General features: G+C 49.8%; 1 protein-coding gene across 1 annotated transcript in view; it reads right to left on the bottom strand.

Moving 5' to 3' along the window:
• Positions 1–16,925: 16,925 nt before the first annotated feature.
• Positions 16,926–23,298, bottom strand: part of LOC133760701 (sp110 nuclear body protein-like) — a 45,592-nt gene continuing 39,219 nt past the window's right edge. Inside the window, exon 9 of the mRNA XM_062193309.1 lies at positions 16,926–17,003. Coding sequence (XP_062049293.1) covers positions 16,990–17,003 — 14 coding nt within the window. The 3' untranslated portion in view covers positions 16,926–16,989. The remainder of the gene's footprint in view (positions 17,004–23,298) is intronic.

Raw genomic sequence — 23,298 nt, forward strand, 5'->3', positions numbered from 1 at the left:
CGGGACTAGAACCCAGGGTGTGGGCGCCGCAGGCGGAGGATTAGCCTAGTGAGCCTAGTGAGGTGCAGGCCTCATGCTGCTTGTTTTTGCTCTACAACAGGAGGGTTGAATAGATGGGACAGAGGCCTGATAGGCTGTAAAGCCAAAAATAGGTTATTTTTTCTTTTGCTGACAAAGTTTGCCAACATCTGATCCAACCTAACCCTATTTACTTCCCTATAAGTGATTGTCCAATTCTTGAATACTTTGAACGACAAACTGCTCACTTCCTAAATACACACCAGCTCTTTAATTCTAGAAGGTTCCCTTTTTCTTTGTTTTCTAATTTTAAGTGCCGGTTTGAGTACTAGCTCCTCTGCTTCTTTCCTTCCCTTCCCTTTCCCTTTCCTGGTTTATGTATTTATTTGAAAGTCAGAGAGAGAGAGAGAAAGAGAGACAGTGAGAGAGAGAGAGAGAGAATGAGGGGGAGAGAGAGAGAGAGGGAGAGAGAGGGAGAGAGAGAGAGAGAGGAGATCTTCCATCTGCTAGTTCACTCCCCAGATGGCTGCAGCATCCAGGGCTTGGCAAGGCTGAAGCCTGAGCCACAGCTTCTTCCGGGTCGCCCACGTGGGTGCAGGGACACAAGCCCTGGGGCCATCTTCCTCTGCTTTCCCAGGCCATTAGCTGGGAGCTGGGTTGGAAGTGGAGCAGCCGGGACACAAACCTGCGGCATATGGGACGCTGGTGTTGCAGGCGGAGGCTTTACTCGCTGTGCCACAGTGCAGGCCCCCGAAGGTTCCTTCTTATGTCAGGTACATTCGTTTTTGTTATTTCTTCTTTCTACTTTTTTATTGGAAAACTAAGGCATCCGAGAGCCCCAGAGAGCTAATATTATAAGCACTTTTTACAGATCGGTGAGAGAGGGGGTTTGGCAGGAAGAAAAGGAAATGATCACCTTTCAGGCCATATGACATTGGTGATGCCGCTTTTCTCCTCAAGTCCACCCTCCTGGAGTTGTGGGAACTCAGCTCTGCCCTAGGCTGAGTCAAGTCAGCCTGTGGGGGTGGCATTGACCCTACCCCAGCAGCCCTTCGTAGCCTTCAAAGGAGATCGGCTCATAACAAGCCGTAGTCTGGGACCCACGTACACAACGCGTGAATTTCAGATCTCTCTTCTAGGAAAAGAGAAATAATTAGTCAAGGGCAGAAAATAGCTTATAATTTATATTTCATAATCGCAGGGCTTCATTGTGTACTGTTCACTTTACAATTGCTCTGTGACAAATCACTCCAAAGCGTAGCAGATTAAAATAACCATTTAATTTTTTCTATTGGCTTTGTGGGCCGGGAACTTAGGAAGGGCTCTGCTGGGCGGTTCTGGTTTGGGGCTTCCCATGTGCACAGTCAGGTGCCCCAGCCTGCGCCTGCAGAATGGTGCACTCTCTTGGTTGGCAGCTGGTGCTGTCTGGGGTGGGGACTGGGACACCCACGCATGGCCTCTCCAGCATGGCAGATTGGGGTCACGGGGTCACCCACAGGGCAACAAGTGCAGGTGTTCCAGAATGCAGAGCAAGCATTCCCAGTAGTTCGGAGCAGTCTCTCGCTCACTCAGATTCAGGGGAGGGAGGGGACACGGATCCCCTCCATCTTTGGGAGGATTGGCAAGATCATACTGTAGAGCAGCTGGGGTGGGAACTATTGTTGGAAAATGCAGTTTAACACATCCATCATCCTGAAACTGCATTTCCTACTCCTTCAGGAGCCGTGCTCATGACCAAAGGGTGATCCAGCTGGAGGCATTTTAAAAAATGTGTCCACTCCCATTCCTTAGTCCTTCTCATCTCAATTGCTCCCATCTGGCCTGCATCACAATGGAACACATGACCGACCCAGCACATCCTGGATTGATTGGAATATTGATTTAGTGTTGGGCACCAATGGCAATGCCATTGGCGACACTGTACTTGGATATTCACTTTATGACTTTGCACAATTGTCTTCTCTAATGCACGTCGTTCCATAGCTCTGTTTTCCTGAGGTTTATATCACGGTTGAGGGACAATGGAGGGCAATTGATCATTTTCAGAAAGTCTTTTGGAAAATTCCCAGGAGGGTTAAGAGACTCAATGCTCACCCTCCACAGAAAATTGTCCCTATGGCCTAAGAAGGCCACCTGACCCCAGAACTCTGGATGGCATGACCTTTCCCAGCCCCTGATACAGTGCCATGAGCCATACACCTCCCCCCCACCTCCCCTCTCTACCGTTCCCTAAGTCTCATCTCATGATCACTCTATCAGTTCTTAGAGGTTTTGAGTGGTTGATTTGGGTAAAAAAACTTTCATGCAAAAATATATAAAACTATGAATCACTTTTAAATATTTCTAACCTGTATCAGCAGTTCCAGCACTTGGCAAGCTGTTTGGGAGACAGGTAAGAGCTTGTGTGTGTGTGTGTGGGGGGATATTATTTATAGATAAGTATAGAAGTCAGCATTTGTATATGACTAAGCTGTGTTGTAACTTGGGGCAATTCATATTTGTATCAAAATTAAAGGGACAACTTAGCAAAGAGGACATTTACAATACAATATTCTATGAAGTATTAGGCAAGTGTGTATGCGTGTGTGTGTGTGTGCCCACACATTTGAGAGTACTACAAAAAGTTCCTGGGAAAGTGGAATTAAAAGATAAATTTAGATGTGGGTGTTTGGCGCAGGGGTTAAGATTCCATGTGGGATACTCACATCCCATATTGGAGTGCCTGGGTTGAGCCCTGACTCCTCCACTTCCAATGCAGCTTCCTGTTACTCCCTGTGAGGAAATAGTAGGTGGTGGCTCAAGTCCTTGGTTCCCTGACACTCACATGGGAGATCTGGATTGCATCCCAGGCTCCTGGCTTTGGCCTGTCCCAGCCCTGGCTGGTGTGGTCATTTGGGAAGTGACTTAGCAGGTGGGAGATCTCTCTGTCTGCCTTTGTCTCACTGTCTTTTAAATAAGATGAAAATAAATAAATAAATATTTTAAAAAGGCAAACCTTATTTTGGTGTAAAACTTGAAACCCACGCATAGCTTTTTCATCGCGTACATTCCATGACCTCGGGAAGCTCCCTTGCACTGGTCTCTCCGTAATTCATGTGCATCGCCCCACGAGCAGTCATAAGGCTGATGAGAATTCCTGTGCCCCTGCTGTGGGACGCACTGGGTGTTAGTGTGCGTACCTGCCCTGCCAGGAAGCCCCCCTCTGCATGGTTTTCCTCCAACAGCACATCTTCCCTGGCAGCCATGTGCCTTTCGCTGTTGGTGTTCGTGCAATCTAGGGAATGTGGAGAAGTTCGGGAGCCAGTCATGCCCAGCACCTCATTTTTCCATGCTAGAGTGAAAGAGTCATTTGCTTATGCTATACATGTGCTCTGGGGCCGGCGTTTAGCTTGGTCTACGTCTGGCTCCAGGGTGGCTGGGTTAGAGCCCCGCCTCTGGCGTTTAGCTTGGTCTATGTCCTGCTCCAGGGTGGCTGGGTTAGAGCCCCACCTCTGGCGTTTAGCTTGGTCTAGGTCCCGCTCCAGGGTGGCTGGGTTAGAGCCCCACATCTGGCGTCTCAGTTCAGCTCCTGCTAATGCTCATCCCGGAGGCAGCAGTGATGGCTTGAGTGACTGGATTTCTGCCACCCTGTCAGAGACTTGGATTAAGTTCCCAGCTCTCGGCTTCATCCTGGCCCAAGCCCAGCCATTGCAGGCATTTGGGGGAATGAACCAATAGTTGGGCACTTTCTCTCCATCTCCATCATCTCTATCCCTGTCCCTCTCTGTATCATCTCTGTCATCTCTATGGCTCTATCTATCTCTATTTTTATCATCTCCATTGCTCCCTATCTCTGTCGTGTATATCTTTGCTTCTCAAATAAATATATAATTTAAAAAAATGCACCCAGACTTTATTTGAATCAAAATCACTGCAGGTGTTTGTGAAAACACAGCTTCCTGGGCCCCATCCCTGAAGATTCTGACTTGGTAGTCTTGGGGAAAGGGAGTGGAACGGGGCCCCAGCGAGCAGTTTATCAAATGAGCCCTTCTCTTCCTCTCCCCAGCCTCTTCCTGAGCAGGCTTTGGGGCACCTGTGAAATGACCCTGCTCTTCCGGGGCACGCCGGGAGAGGTGAGGAGAGGTGGTGCTCTCTTCCCTCACATCTGAGAAGCGAGAACTTTCTTCGAACCTTTGGAATTCAAGGGAAATTAGCACCCTCCTAACACGGAGCTGTGCCTCCCCGGTTCTGATGAGCCCGAGAGTCGAGAGTCGGCTGCCGTCTTGTTAAGACACAGAGCCTGTGGTTCCCATGCCCTGGCCCTTGGGCCCCACCAGCATCTCCTTGGAGGAGAGCGCCAAGTGGGCAAGAGAAACCGTGTCCTACCTGAACGGACGGCCCAGCCATGGAGGGTGGGTGGTAATTACAGCACGTGTGGAACTGACGAGTGGCACCAGAGGACCCGGCAGGCACAGAGGCAAGACAGAGAAGAAGGGTGAAGTCAGGGAAGGGTGGTCTGGGGCAGCGGAGGGTCAGCCTGCTCCCTCTGCAGGGCGGATGACAGGCTGAGGGTATCACTCCCCTGGGGACACTTCTCCCAGGTGTATGGATGCCCGATGTAGCAGATAAGACACAGAGCACCCAGGTAAACATGTATTTCAGGCAACACGGACACGTGTTAGTGTGAGCGTGCCTCAAATGCTGCACAGGACATTGTTACATGAAGAGAGTATTTGTTCTTTGTCTGAAGCTCAAATTTCACAGTTAATGGGCTAAATCTGGCAACCCTATCCCTGGCCCAGGATTCTCCCCCTCCTAATACTTTTTTTTTTTTTACAGTTTTATTTATTCGAAAGGCAGTTGCAGAGAGAGAGAGAGAGAGAGAGAGATCTTCAATCCACTGGTTCACTCCCTAGATGGCCACAACAGCCGGATTGGAAGAGGAGCAGCCAGGACTTGAACCAGCATCCATATAGGATGCGGCACTGCAGGCAGCAGCTTTACCAGCTACGCCACAGTGCTGGCCCTTCTGCTCCTAACACCTGAGCTCTCAGAGGAACACGCACGGCCACCTGTTCCAGCAGCCGGGGTCCTGTACTAGCAAAGTCACTGCTTTGTTGTGTCCCCTGTCCCTGTCCCCTTACTGGAGACTACGGCCAGCTCAGTTTTGGATCCCCTAGTGCATTGGGCATAGTCAGGGGTGCAACAGATTTCAGGGTGTCTTCAGTGTTTAATGCCTAATTCCTGTTTCTTCCATTTTCCCCACCCCCTGCCCCAGGTAGGAAGCCATCCCTGAGACCTGATGGAGCGCCCCATATCGCTGGCCGGAACCTCCAGATGGAAAGGGGGCGGCGAAAGCCTGCACTGGGTCCCAACGGCAGTCCTGAGGTTGAGCTGGAGGAGCCTCAGAGCCAGGCGCCGCGCGGTTTTCAGTGGCTGGGAAGAAAAGCCAGGGATGGTGAGGAGGGAGGGGTGGGGATAGGCAGATGGAGCTGGAGGTGGATTTGCGTGAGATCTGCAGAGGGCCAGCCACAGCTCTGCTGACGGTTTTGTTCCTTCTGGGTACTGGGTGGAACTATTTGAGGGAACTGGCACCAGCCGGGCATGTCACATCCCGCCTGCAGGAAGCAGGGACAGCCCTCTGGGGCTCTGGGCCTTGCAGGCTCTGTGGAGCCGCCAGAACACGTGTGCTTGCATGGAAGAAAGGGCTGGGAAGGAGGCCAGGTTTCTAGCAGGGAGAAGTGGGGACGCAGGCATTCACTCTGAAAGCTGCAAACCTCTTGGGCACTTGGGCTGCTGTTAACAAAATGCACCAACCAGGGGCTTATCGGCAACAGAATCTGTTTCTCCTAGCTCAGGGAGGCCGGCAAGTTCACGGTCAAGGTGCTGGGGACCCAGTGTCTGGCGAGGGCTTTGTCCTCATAGACGCTTTAACCTCTTGTGGCAGAAGGGACAACGAGGCTCCCTCAGGCCTCTCTTACAAGAGCACTGATTGCGTTCCCGAGGGCTCCATCCTCATGGCCAATCACCTCCCAAACGCCCACCTCCTAGGATTTAACAGATGGATTTGACAGGGACACAGACGTTGGGACTGGAGCAATGCATTTGAAATGAGTAACTACGTGGCCGTGGGCATTCGATTCTTTTTTTTAAAAAAGATTTTATTTTATTTATTTGAAAGTCAGAGTTACACAGAGAGAGGAGAAGCAGAGAGAGAGAGAGAGAGAGAAAGTGAGTGAGAGAGAGAGAGAGAGAGAGAGGTCTTCCAGCCGATGGTTCACTCCCTAATTGGCTGCAACAGCTGGAGCTGTGCCAATCTGAAGCCAGGAGCCAGCAGCTTCCGGGTCTCCCACGTGGGTCCAGGGGCCCAAGGACTTAGGCCGTCTACTACTGCTTTCCCAGGCCACAGCAGAGAGCTGGGTTGGAAGTGGAGTAGCCGGGACTTGAACTGGTGCCCATATGGGATGCCGGCACTTCAGACCAGGGCTTTAACCCATTGTGCCACAGCGCCAGCCCCTCAATTCTTTCTGGTAGGTTGTTTTAAGGAGAGCCAATGAAAATAAACAGTCCTGCTTGACCCAAGGCAGATTTCTAGTGATTGACAGCCTCTTGAAAGTTGATCCCTCACTGTTAGGATAAAGTGAATGAAATGCCCTTGACACTTGAACTTGCACAGGACATGGCTGTGGGTGAGCATTTGTTTTTGTCTGCTTCAACGAGTTTCTTTTTTTGTCTTGGACTTCTTTGTTTAAGATATTAACAGAGACGGGGACCCTTGTCACTCACAATGACTGTGAAGATACAGCTATCAGGAAAAGATATGCTTCTCAGTGCTTTTCTCAGTCTATTATTTGTTGCTTTTACAATAATCAGCTACACAGAGGCTGGTGCTGTGGTGCAGTGGGCTAAGCTGCCACCTGGGATGCGGCATTCCATATTAGAGTAACTAGTTCAAGTCCTGGCTACTCTGCACTTCCAATCCAGCTCCCTGCTGATGCACTTGGGAGGCAGGGGAGGATGACCCAAGTGCTTGGCTTCCTACCACCCATATAGGAGACCCTCATGGAGTTCTGGCCCCTGGCTTTGGCCTTGCTTATCCCTGGCTGTTGTAGCCATTTGGGCAGTAAACCAGCAGATAGAAGATATTTTTCTCTCTGTCTCTCCCTCTCTCTCTTTCTTCCTTTAAAATAAATAAATCTTAAATAAAATAACCAGGAAGGTAATAACTTTAAACAGGAAACTTGAATATGGGCTGAATATTGGCGGATGTTGCAGGATTACTGTTGCTCTCTCAGATGAGGCAATGTCGCTATGGCTTTGTAGAAGCAAAGTTTCCTTTCTTGGGAGAAGCGTGCTGCCATTTTTAGAGGGAGGTGTTCCAATGTCTGAAACTTTCTTTCAAGCAGGTCATGTAAAAAGTGCATGAGTATATGCTTTGGCAAAGAGTCTGAGTCAGCCGTGGGTTGGGGCTGCGCCATGAGAAAGAAGCTTGCCTAGGGTGGCAAGACCACGTCCGAGGTGGCTCTCTCCTCTGACTGCTGGCAGGTTTGCTGCTCTCCACAGAGGGCTCCCTGTGCGAGGGCCGGAGGGTCCTCTCCAAGACAAAGGCAGAAGTGGTAACGTCTTCCCAGCTGGGGAGCTGTGTACCCTGCCTTCTGCTCAGTTCCACTGTTCACAGGAGCCAGCTTTGAGTCAGTGTGTGGGAGGAGCCAACGCACGGGTGTGAACGCCGGGATGGAATCCTTGAGACCCATCTGGGGTGCTGGGTAATATGCTGGGAAAAAAACCAGACCCAATGCATGCATAATCAAACACCGTGCCTGGGTTTTTATAGTTCAATGTGACCTGGATCCTCTAACACATCGTTCCAGATAATTCTCCTTGTTCACTCTGATGTAGCCACATCGATCTTTCAGTTTTTTGAGTTTTCCAAGTATATTCATACTTGGAGGCTTTGTGCTAGATTCCCTTCATCAAACACGCTCGTCCTCCTCCTGGTTACATGGCTAAAGTCAGTCAAGTCTCAGCTGAAATGTCACCTCCTCTGTGAGGTCCTCCCTCACTACTCTTACTGAGGTAGCTCCCAAGCCGCTGGCTGTGGCTCCACACGCTTGAAACTCTCTGACAGCAGTTCTTCTTCTTGGTTGGGTTTCTTACAGAGTTGAGGATTTGCTTCCTCTTTCTCTTTCCTGCTCAGCACCCACGTTTTCGTGAAAATGATTCTGAGTTGACCGTCTTTGCATCCCCAGGGCCTGACACAGTCCCTGGCACAAATCTGCACTCAGTAAATACTGAATGACAGTGGAGGGGAGAACCAAGTGCTCTAGCAGTGGTTTTGAAGAGTGCAGTAGGAGCAAGTTGTTGGCCCAGAGATTGCTCCTCCCACACTGGAGCGCCCAGCTCCAGCTTCCTGCTACTGCAGACCCTGGGAGGTGGCAGGTGATGGCTCAAGTCTCCATGTTGCAGACCTGGACTGAATTCCTGCTTCCTGGCTTTGGCCTGGTCCAGCACCAGTAGATGGGGACTCTCTTTCTGCCTTGCAAGTAAAAAAATTTTTTTTAATGTAAAACATGTCATAGGAGCACAGAAGGAAAGACACCTTCTAGCCTCTTCATTTGGGTCCTCTATTGAGGGATTGCTTCCTGGAGCTGTCATGCAAACAAGATGGAGGAACATCCCCTGTGTGCTCTGGGACATGGTTTGACAAATCCGACTCCGGACAGGGCCTCGAGACGCCGTAGTCTTCCTGCCAGCAGTCTCACGTTCCCAGCTGCCACTGGGGTTCCCCATTCGTTTTTGACATGGCCTGACATCCGTCTCGCTTCTCAGCTAGGTGTGCAGCAGCACCGCCCATGACACCTGCACAGCTCGCCTCCCAGTCGCTGGGGGCCTCTTCAGCCTCTCAGCCACTAACACAATTCCTTCACAAGGACGCCATCTGAATTCCTACATCCTAGGTGCTCCTGGGGCCTCCGGAAACAAGAGACCTTCCGTAGCCTGTCTGCAGAACCGCGTCTTACCCAGGCTGCTCCGGGGTCATTGACGCTCTCCCTAGCAGACAAAGAGACACAGAAGCCTGTTGTCTGTGGCTGGATCCTGCCCGAGCTCTGGAAGGAACACTGACTGCTGCTCTCCCAGTGGGATCTGTAGATGGGCAGCATCGGCTTCATTTGGGCGCTTATTGGTGCTGGAGACTCCCTGACCTTGACGCTGGGGCTCAGCCCTCACCCAGTGCATCTGAGCATTAAAGTGGGAGAAACTCCGGTGTAAACTACACCTGGGGACTGTTCCCAGCAGCAGCAAGGGAGCTGTCTGCCAGTCCTTGGCTAAGGGCTGCCCCAGGGGAGAGGGAATTCTTCCCAGGAGCATCTGGTTTACCAAGTGCAGCGGGGACTGCATCCCAGCAGCCTTGAGCGCTGTCCCGCACTAAGAGAAGTGGATGCGGACTGCCGGGAAGGAACACGCATGAGGAGCGGGCGCCGAAAGCGCTCAGACGGAGCGTGGGCAGGCACAGATCCCGCCATCCTCACTTCTGGGAGGAGCAGACTGGATCCATTTTTATCTCTTCTGTGTTACCCGCAGCTGCCCACAGCATTTGCTCAGAGAGGAAGAGAAAACCCTTGAAACAAAACTTCCTCCCAGTTGCCATGGGGCTGCTTGCTTTAAAAACCACATGAGGGGGCCGGCGCCGCGGCTCACTAGGCTAATCCTCCGCCTGCGGCGCGGCACACCGGGTTCTAGTCCCGGTCGGGGTGCCGGATTCTGTCCCGGTTGCTCCTCTTCCAGGCCAGCTCTCTGCTGTGGCCCGGGAAGGCAGTGGAGGATGGCCCAAGTCCTTGGGCCCTGCACCCCATGGGAGACCAGGAGAAGCACCTGGCTCCTGGCCTCGGATCAGCATGGTGCACCAGCCGCAGCCTCCGGCCATTGGAGGGTGAAACAATGGTAAAGGAAGACCTTTCTCTCTGTCTCTCTCTCACTGTCCACTCTGCCTGTCAAAAACAAAACAAAACAAACAAACAAACAAAAAAACACATGAGGGGCTGATGCTGTGGCATAGAGGGCATCCCTATCGGCACTGGTTCAAGGTCTGGCTGCTCCACTTCTGATCCTGCTCCCTGCTAATGAGCCTGGGAAAGCAGTGGAAGATGGCTCAAGTCCTTGGGCCCCTGCTAGCCATGTGGGAGACCCTGAAGAAGTTCCTGACTCCTGGTTTCAGTCTGGCCCAGCCCTGGCCATTGCAGCCATTTGGGTAGTGAACCAGTAGATGGGAGATTCTCTCTCTCTCTCTCTCTCTCTCCCTCCCTCCCTCCCTCCCTCCCTCTCTCTTCCTCTCTCTGTGTAACTCTGACTTTCAACTAACTAACTAAATATTTAATAAGCAAAACACACACACACACACAACCAGAGAGGGAGAGTAGGGGAGACCCTCTCAGCAAGGCTCATGCCTTTCCCAGAAAAATAATCAGCCATTCAATGTGTTTACAAAGCCGTGATGTGTGAATATTTCTCAGCGCGTGATCATGTTTTGAAAAGTGGAAGAGGTTAAGTTTCTGAGGGAGTAAGCGTGCCTGGCTTTTCTGCCCTTTTATGGAAATATCCCCAAATTTCTTTGAAAATTTTTTGCTGTATTTTTAAAAGATTTATTTATTTAGTTGAAAGGCAGAGTTACAGAGAGATAGTGATCTTTCATATACTGGTTCACTCCCCAAATGGCTGCAACAGCCAGGGCTGGGTCAGGCAGAAGCCAGGAGCCTGGAACTCCAGCTGGGTCTCCCATGTGGGTAAGAGAGGCCCAAGAACCCGGGCCATCTTCTTCTGCTTTCTCAGGTACATTAGGATGGAGCTGGATCAGGAGTGGAGCAGCCGGGACCCAAACAGACGCCCATATGGGATGCTAGTGACATAGGCAGCAGCTTCACCCGCTGTACCACAACGCTGGCCTCTACTGTGTGTGTTTTCTTTTTGGAGGGAAGAGACGCAAAGGGATCTTGTTTATTTTTTAAGGATTATATTTAGTGAGGTGTAATTTCCATACAGTTAAAAACATTACCCTTTGGCCATTTAGTCCTCTGCATTTTGAAAAATCGTTGACAGCAGTGTAGTCACCCCCACAATCAAGACAGGACGATCTCTGCCAAACACAGAAGATCCCTGGCACCCCAACCCCTCAACCCCACTCCCGCCAACCACTGGATTGATTTTTATCTCTGCACAAAAATTCTTTCCCAGAATGTCATGACAATGGAATTATATTGGGATGATGTGAGTTACTGAGGCATGACTACTCAGATTTTATTTTTTATTTTACCATCAAAAACTTTAAAATAAATTAATATTAAAAAGTCCTTAATTTTACCCTTCTTGCATAATCCCAATCCAAAACTAATTGATATGAACAGATTTACACATAATTTTCTTTATCTTCTCTTACGCTGAGAGGTGTGTGAGAGAGACAGAGACAGAGAGAGAGGAAGAGAGGGTGAAATGGTGCCACCATTTTTATAAAGGTCTCTAACATGAGTTACTTGGGACATATTCAGTTATAAGGAATAGAAACTCAATTTAAACTCTCTTCATGGGGCTGGCACTGTGGCGTAGTGGGTAAAGCCGCCGCCTACAGTGCTGGCATCCCATATAGGCGCCGGCTACTCCACTTCCGATCCAGCTCTTTGTTATGATCTGGGAAAGTAGTGCAAGATGGCCCAAGTCCTTGGGCCTTGGCACCCGCTTGGGAGACCTGGAAGAAGCTCCTGGCTCCTGGCTTCAGATTGACACAGCTCTGGCCATTGCAGCCAATTGGGGAGTGAACCAGCAGATGGAAGACCCACCCCCCACCTCTCCTCTCTGTGTAACTCTGACTTTCAAATAAATAATAAATCTTTAAAAAAAAAAAACCCTAAAAAATAAATAAACGCTCATCAACAAATTAATTGCTCCATATAACTAGAAACTCTAGAAGTAGGACAGGTTTTGGTGCTGGGTTTATTAAGTAGCTCATAAAATTTAGTAAAGACCTGATTTTGTAACTCTCTCTCTAATTCTTTAATTTCTTTTTCTCTCTCCTTTCTTGCCTTTCGAAGGGTGTGTGTCATCCAAGAGCTGGCTCCTCTTGGGGTGGCAGCATGGCTGACAGCGGCTTTACCCACTATGCCTCAGCACCCACCCCCCGTATTTCTTTTCTTTTCTTTTCTTTTCTTTTCTTTTCTTTTCTTTTCTTTTCTTTTCTTTCTTTCTTTCTTTCTTTCTTTTTTTTTTTTTTTTGACAGATAGAGTTAGACAGTGAGAGAGAGAGACAGAGAGAAAGGTCTTCCTTTTGCCGTTGGTTCACCCTCCAATGGCTGCCCCGGCCAGCGCGCTGCATGAATCCAAAGCCAGGAGCCAGGTGCTTCTCCTGGTCTCCCATGGGGTGCAGGGCCCAAGCACTTGGCCATTCTCCACTGCACTCCTGGGCCACAGCAGAGAGCTGGCCTGGAAGAGGGGCAACCGGGACAGAATCCGGCGCCCCGACCGGGACTAGAACCTGGGGTGCCGGTGCTGCAGGCGGAGGATTAGCCTAGTGAGCTGCGGCGCCGGCCAACCCACCTTGTATTTCACATTTTGACAACAAACACATATAGCAGGGTCTTCAGAAAGCCATGGATAGTGCATATTAGGCAGCAACTATACAAGGGTTTCAGATTTTTTTTTTTTTTTTTTTTTTGCACCAAACTAAACTTATTTGGGGATTGGCCTGGTGGGTAAGAGGCCAGTGCTCCCGTAGAGTACTTGGTCTGATACCCAGCTCTGGCTCCTGACGCCAGCCTCCTGCTAATGCGGCCCCTGGAAGGCACAGCAGTGATGGCTCAGGTAGTTGGGGTCCTGCCACCCTTGAAGGAGCCCTCCACTGAGTTTCCAGACCCCAGCTTTGACCATGGTCTGGCCAGTGGGGGGCCATTGCCAGCATTTTGGGAGTGAACCTTATGAGCGCACTTTTTTTTTCCCTGTCTCTCAAATAAATAAATAAAAAATGTTAACATAAATATCTTTTTTTTAAAAGATTTATTTATTTATTTGAAAGTCAGAGTTACACAGAGAGGGAGAGGCAGAGAGAAAGAGAGAGAGAGAGAGAGAGAGGTCTTTCATCTGCTGGTTCACTCCCCAGATGGCCACAACAGCCGGAGCTGCGCCGATCTGAAGCCAGGAGCCAGGAGCTTCTTCTGGGTCTCCCATGCAGGTGCAGGTACCTAAGGACTTGGGCCATCTTCTACTGTTTTCCTAGGCCTTAGCAGAGAGCTGGATGGGAAGTGGGGCAGCCAGGACTCGAACCAGCGTTCGTTTGGGATGCCGGCACTGCAGGCAATGGTTTTACCCAATACACCACAGCGCCAGCCCCAACATAAAAATCTTTAAATTCCATTTTCTATAAACTTTTTAAAGTACTCTTGTATTAACTAAATAACTTCAAGGACAAATGAAGGTTATACATACGAGGAGAAGTTGGTGTGTAACAGTTGTGATACAGTTAGCAGTAAGTCAGCAAACAGGAATGACCGGTTTCCAGGGTGTGTGATCTGAGCCTCAGAGGCTGGTCTGCTCGACCACCACTGGTTCCAGGGGCTCAAACTTGCCCCTTAGTGAGGGGACTTCCAGAAGTTCATGGACAGTTTGCATGACCTTTTAATTCCCTTTTATTCCACACATTTTTTGAAGTCTCCTCATTCTAGAGCGAAGAAGATTTTTGTCTGTAGACACTCTCCTTTCTCATCTTTACACACCGAGAAGTGGCTCCAAACCCCAACGGGCGTGCCTCCTCGCAGGGGGACCTCAGAGAGGCACCAGCGCAGAGTCCCTCTACTTCCTTCTGAGAAGGCGCAGAGGGCTGTTTCAGGAAGTGGCTGCACAGAGCGTCCTTAGCCTCAGCCTCACGGCGGCTCTCCACCCCCAGAGTCACAGAGCGACACAGGCAGCAGGGGCTGCTACAGAGGCCCTCAGGGCTGAAGGCTGTGCATCCTGGGCAGAAGCCAGGTGGGGCCTGAGCCTTGGTTCACCGCTGTCAGATGCCGGGGATTGGAAGTTCTTCCCAGGATTCACAAAGAGACTCGAGCTGTTCACTTCCACCGAATGTTTCTTGGAAAGGAGAGCTCATTGCTGTCCTGGTAGCAAAGACCTCACTGGCACAGTAAGGTAAGGATGTCTCATGATTCAAACATTGACTGCTGCTTGAAACTGACTCTTGGCTCTGCCTTTCTAGAAACTTCTTTTGTGGTCTGACCATGTCACTCCTCTGTGACGGTGGTCAGTGAATGGGCAATCTGGTGTTGTGATGTGAGCTATGCTTACCAAAAAGGCGAATACGTTGCAGGTTGAGCAGTCAAGGCGGCCTCGACTCAGGGGGGAATTACACCGTGGGAGAGGAGTGAGGTCAGTGGGTCAGCTGGGTGGTCTTAAGGAACCACCTGGGTTCCTCTTGGTAATCTCTCCGACCCTCACACTCCCCCAGAAGAGAGAAGGACCTTGGCAGTGCTTCGTGTTGTGTCCATGGCATCTGGAACAAGCAAATGTACAAAAAACCACACGTGCTTAACAAATGAATGGAAGGCTGGATGGCTGGATGGAGGAATCCTTATTTTTCAAGGTCATTGTCTGCAGGAGGTCTTCTCTGACCCACTGTGAGGGCCGAGTTCTGACAGCATCTTCATTCAAGCCTGTAACTGACGTTCACACAATTTGTTTCCATGTCTATGCTTCCTCAACTGTGACTCTACAAGAGAATGAATTCCGCCTCATTTCCCCACTTAACTGCAGGCACTTTGCTGGTGCTGGCACCCAGTAGGTACTCACTGAGTAAAATAATACCGTGGCAGCTTCATCCAAACCTCACAGCTTGTGAGGTGGACTTGTCAAGTGGATTAGGATATTACGCTAATCAAGACCTCCTTTGCCTCTTAGGTGTTGGGGATGAATTGATGAGTTCTTGCTCTTTGCTTTCCATGGCTTCTAAAAGACCTTTCTATTTTCATCTGTTTTCCAGTGCCTTCTGTATTTGTCAAACCACACCATGTGCTGAATGATTTCAATGGATTATGTTTCTGGGATCGGTTACATCCTGGTGTTACGTAAACAGGCAACTTGGTCTCGCCAGCAAATGATCGGCTCAGGATCGGGTGTACTGTTTCCAGGAGGGTCTCCTAGAAGCAGTACCTCCCTCTCAGCTTACAAAGCTCCTTACAGCTTTTGTCGCACAAGCTGAAGCCCCTAATCTTCTCCCACTCACTTTGGGCCCATCTCGTTCATTGCCTGTGGGCCTGTGTGCATAGGCCACATGCCTTCGGATACTGTGGATCATGCTCTCTCTGATGGGTGTGCTTGCTTTCTGACCAGGTCACCCGTTCTAGGGGTCCAGGAGGGGATTTACATGGTAACCACTCTGAAAGAGCGAATGGCCTTATGTGATCTCCAGTCAATGTTTTGAGAACACTGATGCAAAAGTCAAGACTTAGGTTCAGTGTCAATCAAACACGCTTAGTTAGGGCAGGTTGAAAATCTGAAACTAAAGGTAGGTGCTCAAATTACAAAAAATAGGCAATGGTAGTGTGAGATGAGCTTGATTCTCTGGTAGTTTGCTGTACCCAAGAATTCCATGGTCTTAGTTAATTTATGTGGACCTGAGTCCATGGAAGTGAATGGCTCATGTGACCAACTATGTGTTGAAAGAGGAAGGCAGGAACTTTGGTTTTATTGGAAGTTTCTTTGAGAAATGGAGCAACTCTCACTGAGCCAGGGTGACACGGCCCTGGATTTACTTGGTGCATACCATGGGATTTTGGTAGTCCTCTTATCTAAGGTCTACCTTGCCTTCCCAGGAGGCCTTGCAACCTGCCTCTGTGTTGTCATCTGGACCCATCCAGTTAGAATGAGAATCCCCGCGGTGACTGACCTTGCATCCTGATGGCTTTGAAAATCTCATAGCCGTTTGGTTGAAGTCCCGAAGTTGGCCAGCACCTAGGTTTAGCTGACTGGGCCCTTCCCACACGCACACTTTCGTCCCCCGCAGGGGTCGTCTCTGTGCTCGCCTTCGTCATGTTTGCTCCCACTTCCCACTCTCAGTGCCGGTCCCGGGCAGAGGCTGTTTCTGAGGGGCCTCCTCCGCTCCGTCTCCCTCCGGAAGCCTTGCTGACACTGTGGTGTCCTTGCTTTGCCCAGGTTTTGCTTTTTGTTTTTTGCTAGCCCAGGTCTGTACGGACTGCGATCCACCCCAGCTCTCTCCCTCCCAGGCTCGTCTTCACGAGAATGAAGAAAGGAACTCGTCTTTCTCTACCCAAGGGCTTCTACACTTTGAGAGGAAGTTAATTGATCTGTGTTGTTGTCATCTTTCTTATAAACTCCACCAGTGCTCCCACCCCAAAATCAGTGAGGTGAATTTTTCCATCGTCTCTGCAGGCTCAACCTTTAGCAATCTTTAGCATGGGGCAGACGCAAGGCAGGTGCACAGGACATGCTTATTGAATGAATGAGTTAGTAAGTGAGTGTGTGAGTGGGGAAACTGGGATACAGGAGTTCAAAAACTCTAGTGTATATTTGCTCATTCAGAAATGGTTTAATGATAATATGGCTGGGATTTTTGTTCTTTGTTTTTTTTAAAGATTTATTTATTTATTTGAAAGGCAGAGTTACAGAAAGAGAGAGGGAGACACACACACACACACACACACAGATCTTCCATCTGTTACTTTATTTTCCGAATGGCCATGATGATCAGGGCTGGGCCAGGCTGGAGCTAGGAGCCAGGAGCTTCCCCTGGGTCTCCCATGTGGGCACAGAGGCCCAAGGACTTGGGCCATCTTCTGCTGCTTTCCCAGGTGCATTGGCAGGGAGCTGGATCAGAAGTGGAGCAGCCAGGACTAGAATTGGCGCCCATATGGGATGCTGACATTGCAGGCAGAGGCTTAACCTGATGCACCACAGCACTGACACTGGATATTCAAAGTTAGTAATTTTCTTTGTCATCAATACTTACATAGTAAGTTCTGAAAAATACAAAATATAGTTGAAAATAATGTTTGCAAAATAGCATCAATAACATTTTTTCTATTAGCAAATAATTTTAGAAAATGAAAAGATAAGTATTATGGTTGTATTTTTAAGAAAAACCATAAAGGTAAGTATTAAAACAGCCATTTGCTCTTTTTTAGTAAGATTTATTTTATTTATTTGAAAGACAGAGTTACAGAGAGAGGTAGAGACAGAGAGAGAGGTCTTCCATCCTCTGGTTCACTCCCCAGATGGCTGCAATGGCTGGAGCTGCGCCAATCCAAAGGCAGGAGATAGGAACTTCTGGGTCTCCCACGTGGGTACAGGGGTCCAAGGACTTGAACCATCTTCTACTGCTTTCCCAGGCCATAACAGAGAGCTGGATCAGAAGAGGAGCAGCCAGGACTAGAACCTGTGCCCACATGAGATGCCGGCGCTTCATGCCAGGGCTTTAACCCACTGTGCCACAGCGCCAGCCCTGCCATTTGCTCTTTAAATATAATTCAAAATTCTATGCTTATTCTAAAAACAAATATAAAGGCTAATAAAAGTAATCAAAACTTTAATATCTTAGTATAAGAGGATTTTGCTGTGGAAAAATGCAAATCCAGCCAACACAGTAATCGAATTTGCCATGCAAGGTAGACTTATATCACTGCCAAAGTCACTTTATAAATATATAGACTTCTTATACTGGAGAGAAATCAAGCATATGATAATTAAGTAAAAGTTCAAGTTAATAACTATGTGGTAAGTGAAAGTTCTTTTTTTTAAAAAAAAAAGATTTATTTATTTATTGAGATGCAGAGTTAGAGAGAGAGAGGCCTTCCATCCTCTGGTTCACTCCCCAATTGGCTGCCATTGCTGGAGCTGGACCGATCTGAAGCCAGGAGCCAGGAGATTCTTCCAGGTCTCCCATGCAGGTGCAGGGGCCCAAGGACTTGGGCCATCCTCTACTACTTTCCCAGGCCATTAGCAGGGAGCTGGATCAGAAATGGCATAGCTGGGACTTGAACCAGTGCCCAATTGGGATGCCAGCACTGTAGGTAGATGCTTAACCTACTCGCCACAGTGCGGGCCAGCCCCTAAGTGGAAGTTCTTATTTATTTATTTATTTATTTATTTTACAGGCAGAGTTAGACAGTGAAAGAGAGAGACAGAGAGAAAGGTCTTCCTTCCATTGGTTCACCCCCCAAATGGCCACTACGGCTAGCGTGCTGCACCATTCTGAAGCCAGGAGCCAGGTTCTTCTCCTGGTCTCCCATGCGGGTGCAGGGCCCAAGCACTTGGGCCATCCTCCACTGCCCTCCTGGGCCACAGCAGAGAGCTGGACTAGAAGAGGAGCAACCAGGACTAGATCCAGCGCCCATATGGGATGCCGGTGCTGCAGGTGGAGGATTAGCCAAGTGAGCCATGGCGCCGGGCCCTAAGTGAAAGTTCTTAAAGCAGACAAAAGATCAAGTGATTCCATGGATTTTTAGTTTCAATTATAAGATTTCTTTAAAGTCATACAGTTTTCAGATTTGGAGAGCTGGCTTTGCGTGGCATGTCCAATCACGAATAATATGCTTTGTGCATAGACATCTAATAAACATAAAAGTATGTAACCCAGCAATGCATACTATGCCGATATTAATATGAAGGGATTTCTTTTTTGTCGTAAAATGAATCACAGCGTATAAAAGATTAGTCCAAATGGTTATAGTTAAACCATACTTTAATTTTGGGAAACAGAAATAAGCCCGACAGAAAGTTTTGTGATAACCCCTCAGTGCCAGGTCAGAGGGAGACAAACAAAAGAGCTTTATGGAATCTGCTGAGTTCAGCTTTGCCAAGATTGCATTGAGACGGCATCTGATTTATGGCTAAAGCCAGGGCTGGGCTGCTGCCTTGTTGTGTGGGGACGGGGCAGCCATCTTTACTGTGCAATGAAAGGAAACCATTGATGTTGGAGTTGTGGCTTGTCTACCAGCCATGCACAAAACTCGCCATTTGGGTGCTGCGTGTTGTCTTGTAATAATATAATAATGTTAAGGTCCTATACAGGCAAATTCACTTTTTGACAATTCCAATATAAAAGTAACTTCCGCATATTTCAGAAGCACATTCTGCAAGATGAGTTTAATAGAGACAAACCAACAGACCAAAGCCAAGTCCTCTCTCATTCTGGGAAGTCATCCTGGCAATGAATTACACGCTCAGCGCACACACACTGCTGTTTGCTCTTTGTGGTTTATTGATGACACATTGACCTTTGACATTGAGAGAGAGAGAGAGAGAGAGAGAGAGAGAGAGAGAGGCATATGTTTACTGCCCGTGGATAACTTACAGGAATCAAGAGAGAGACTCGGCATGTCTCAATCTCTGAGGGTAACCCCAGCACCTGAATCCCACTGGGGGCACATAGGAAGGCAGAATTCACCACTGATTGAATAAAATCTGTGGAGTCTGTTGCTGTTGTAATTTGATTAGTCCTGTGTCAATGCAGAGAACTCCACCCAAGTAGAATCAAATGACTGTTTACTTTAGCCAGTATCCTGTAACTTCTTATACGTTCTTTAGGTTTCTGTTAGGTCACGAACCATGTTATTTATTATATATGGCACCACGGTAGTTAGTATTGAACACTCTTTTTTGAAATCCTGGCACCTCCGATGCTTTATTTTTATCCGTCTCTATATTAACACATGCAAGGGGACTTCCAAAAGCTCCCGGCAAATGGAACGAAAAGCTACATTTACCTTGGTGTGAAACAGATTGCGAAAGCCACGCCGAGCTTTGTCATATCACACGTTTTCCGTGACAGTATTGCCGACCTCTCGTGGATGAGGAGAGTGGGATCTGTCACTAAATTGTATCCTTGTCCGTACGGGCATCATTGCCTCTGTAATGCGTCACAACCACACACACTTACCATCTCAAGCTGAAATGAAGAGCGCTCATCACCGCTGTTCTTAGCCACTGTCTCTCGAGACTTGCCTCTTGAATATCACACTCTGGGTTTGGCAGGCTTTTTGTCCCCATGCCTGTCCGCTAGCGACCTGGTGTGCGGTGACGTCATTGGTGCAGTGACACGGGTGCACAGCATCCTGAAGACGCTTTTACACAGAATATTCTAGAAAAGCACCACGGAGTCTATGAAAGCAGGGTAGCAGTACCCCTGCGACCTGCCCGACTCTGGGATTGCTTCGAAGAATGTCTGCAGAGCAAAATTTGGGGCCAGGAAGACGATGGGGAAAGGACACTGGAGAGTTTCCCTTTATAAAAACAGGCAGGTTCAGACTCAAAAAACCATTCACCGCCCAGGAAACAGAGCCTGAGAAAAACGTGTGCGTCTTCTGTCTTAGGAGGCACAAAAGGGACCTCAGGAGGCTTCGCGACTCAGCTGTTCTCCGTGCCACCTCCGTGAGCTGTCTCCAGATGGCCAGCTATCACAGCTAATATTTGGTGAGTACTTGTGCTTTGTGTCGAGTGTCTGGTGCTAAGCAAACACTGGTTTCCCTGCCTTCCTTCCTGTTCCCCTGGGGAGACACTGAGCGAGAAGATGGCCTCGCGGACTGACCTGCTCTTCCAAGTAGCAGCCTAAGTCCTCAGGACAGAGGGCCAGGCTCGTTCGAAGAGAAGCGGGTGTCTTTACTGCGGGAGAGGATACTGGATCTTCGGGTGAAGGTGGTACGAGCCCTTCTGGAAGTTTCTGCTTCTCCCCGTTGGCCTCTGCCAGCAGCCGCAGAGCCCAGGAAACGTCTCTGAATGCAGCTCAGACAGTGGCCCTGCCTCCGGGGGCAGCCGCTGCTCCGGTCACTGTAAGTGTCCCTCTCTGAGGTCACAGAGCTTCCATCCCACAGCAGTCCCCGTGCAGGGCCTGGGAGGAGTCCAGCTGGGCCTCGGGGAGCCATCCTCTAGACGGGTGCTGGGGGGCACCTTTCCCCAGGTGGGAGACAGTGCTGCAGACAGAGCTGGTGGGCATCGGCACAGCGCACAGCAGGGTAGCTCTTGTCGGTGCTGAACCTGTGGCCTGAGCAGCTCCTGATTGGCTACAAAATGAATTTTAACCCTTGGGGACCTTCATCTATCTGGAGTGCCCTAAACAAGTCCTTCACTGCACAAAACCCACCCACCGTGCCCTGAACGCACCAAACCGGTTCTGCCTTGGCTCTGCACTGCTCCTTCCTCCCCCCCCCCCCACCCGCGCACCCTACTTTTGCTCTGGTTGTCATGATTCAGGCCTTACCTCCTCCAGGAAGCCTTCTCTGACTGTGCCAGGCTGCAGGAATCTCTTTCCTCTGCACACAACCCTCTCATAGCTCACCTGGCTTTCTCACTCATTTGGCAAATGAGCAAACCTGCACATGATCCTTTTCGGTGATTATGGTCTAATGCCATCGCCGTCTTCATCTTCCCCGGATGTTGCTAACTGTTTTGGCACCTTGTCACCTCACTGGTTATTAATGCGGTGGGTGCTTCCAGGGCCGGTAAAGGTGGGGGACTACCACGAGGAAGCAGGGTGCTGTGTTGAGGCAAGTGTTAAACACACTAGGAGACCAAAGCAAGCAGTTCCCGCCCCAACAATAAACATCTCCCTGAAGCCACTTCACGTCCAGGGCAAGGGTTAACTTTTGTTAAGCTGTAGCCGGTGGCCAGGGAGGGAGCCCAGCCAAACGGGACAGAGAAGGGGTGTGGGGGGGTGTTTGGGGGTGTGTGGGCGTGGTGGGCCTCTGGCAGTCCCGAGGACAAAGCGGAACAGATCCGTGTTAGCCGCTCAGATAACAGAGGGAGGGTTTCGAGGTTTAGACTCTGCGGACAGGAGACGCAGAGCATCCCCGTGGGATGGAAAATGCAGGGACAAAGCCCAGGCTGTGCGGCCTCCTGGGGCCTTCATGGCTCCTTTGTCTCTGTCCCTCTCTCTCTTTTTTTTTTTTTGACAGGCAGAGTTAGTGAGAGAGAGACAGAGAGGAAGGTCTTCCTTCCATTGGTTCACCCCCCAAATGGCCACTATGGCCAGTGCGCTGCGCCGATCCGAAGCCAGGAGCCAGGCGCTTCCTCCTGGTCTCCTATGCAGTTGCAGGGGCCCAAGCACTTGGGCCATCCTCCACTGCCCTCCCGGGCCACAGCAGAGAGCTGGCCTGGAAGAGGAGCAACCGGGACAGAATCCGGAGCCCCGACCGGGACTAGAACCCGGGGTGCTGGCACTGCAGGCGGAGGATTAGCCTAGTGAGCCGCAGTGCTGGCCATGTCTCTTTCTTCTATTTGCTCACCCCACTGCCTGCCTGGCAGGCCAATTCCAGGCCATCTCTCCTGGAATCCCTGCTCCGTGTGCCTGGGGTCAGATTTAAGAGACAGACCCTGACTGACGCAGTGCAGTCCCCAGAATGATTTCCCATGTATCAGATGGCGATATGCTTTGATGGGGGAGGTGATGTTTGAAGTCACGAGCAAGGAGCGAGGCAGCACAGACTACAGGGGCCATCGCCTTGGGCGGGGTGCAGATGGGGGGCAACAGGCAGCATCCCCACCGCAGACTTTCACAGCCACAGTGCTACTGTAATTCGGTGATTTCCTGGGCTGCCCTTCATTGCTGAGAGAGACGTTGCACCTGCTGGTTCACATCCTATGCTTGAGAGGGTGGTATGAGGCCGCTGTGTGTGCCGTACCGTCTTGGTGGTCACATTCTTTCAGTAATCCTATAATCCTAACACCTTCCTGGACGTCCAGGCTCCTAGTTCTCACAAAACAGGAAGAATACCTCTCCAGTGGAGTCCAGGTTTCGGGGACACGACACTGGTCGAAGGAGAACTCAGAGAAGGCATTCACTTGACTCCTGGGGTGGCTGGGAGGGTGGGCTCTCGAATGGTGCCTCCCAAATCAGGTCCTGACCCACACTGCAAAAGCCCCACGAGCAAGTGACTCAGGCTCTCCAAGTCTTACTTTTCCCATTTGTGTACAGTGCACTTTGCAGAAAACAAAACTCCCCAGAGTGACGTGCCGACAACAACTTTTGATTCTTAGAAAGTTCTTGGTGAACGCCACGCACAATGGCCACCATTACTGTTCATCTCAGTGGACTAAAGGAACCCAAGGCAGAGTCAGTGTGTTCCCTACGTGTCACACACCTCCCTTCCGGATTCTTCCCCACGTCTTTGCATGTGTGTTAGCAAGCGTGTGCTGGTTACTCAATTTGCTTTTATTTACCGATGGATTTGAAAGGGAGGGAGAGGGAGAGAGATCTTCCATCTTCTGCTCCACTCCTCAGATGTCCACAAGAGCCAGGGCTGGACCAGGCTGAAACCAGGA

This window comes from Lepus europaeus, chromosome 1 (genome assembly GCF_033115175.1).
Source record: "Lepus europaeus isolate LE1 chromosome 1, mLepTim1.pri, whole genome shotgun sequence".
Lineage (NCBI taxonomy): Eukaryota > Metazoa > Chordata > Mammalia > Lagomorpha > Leporidae > Lepus > Lepus europaeus.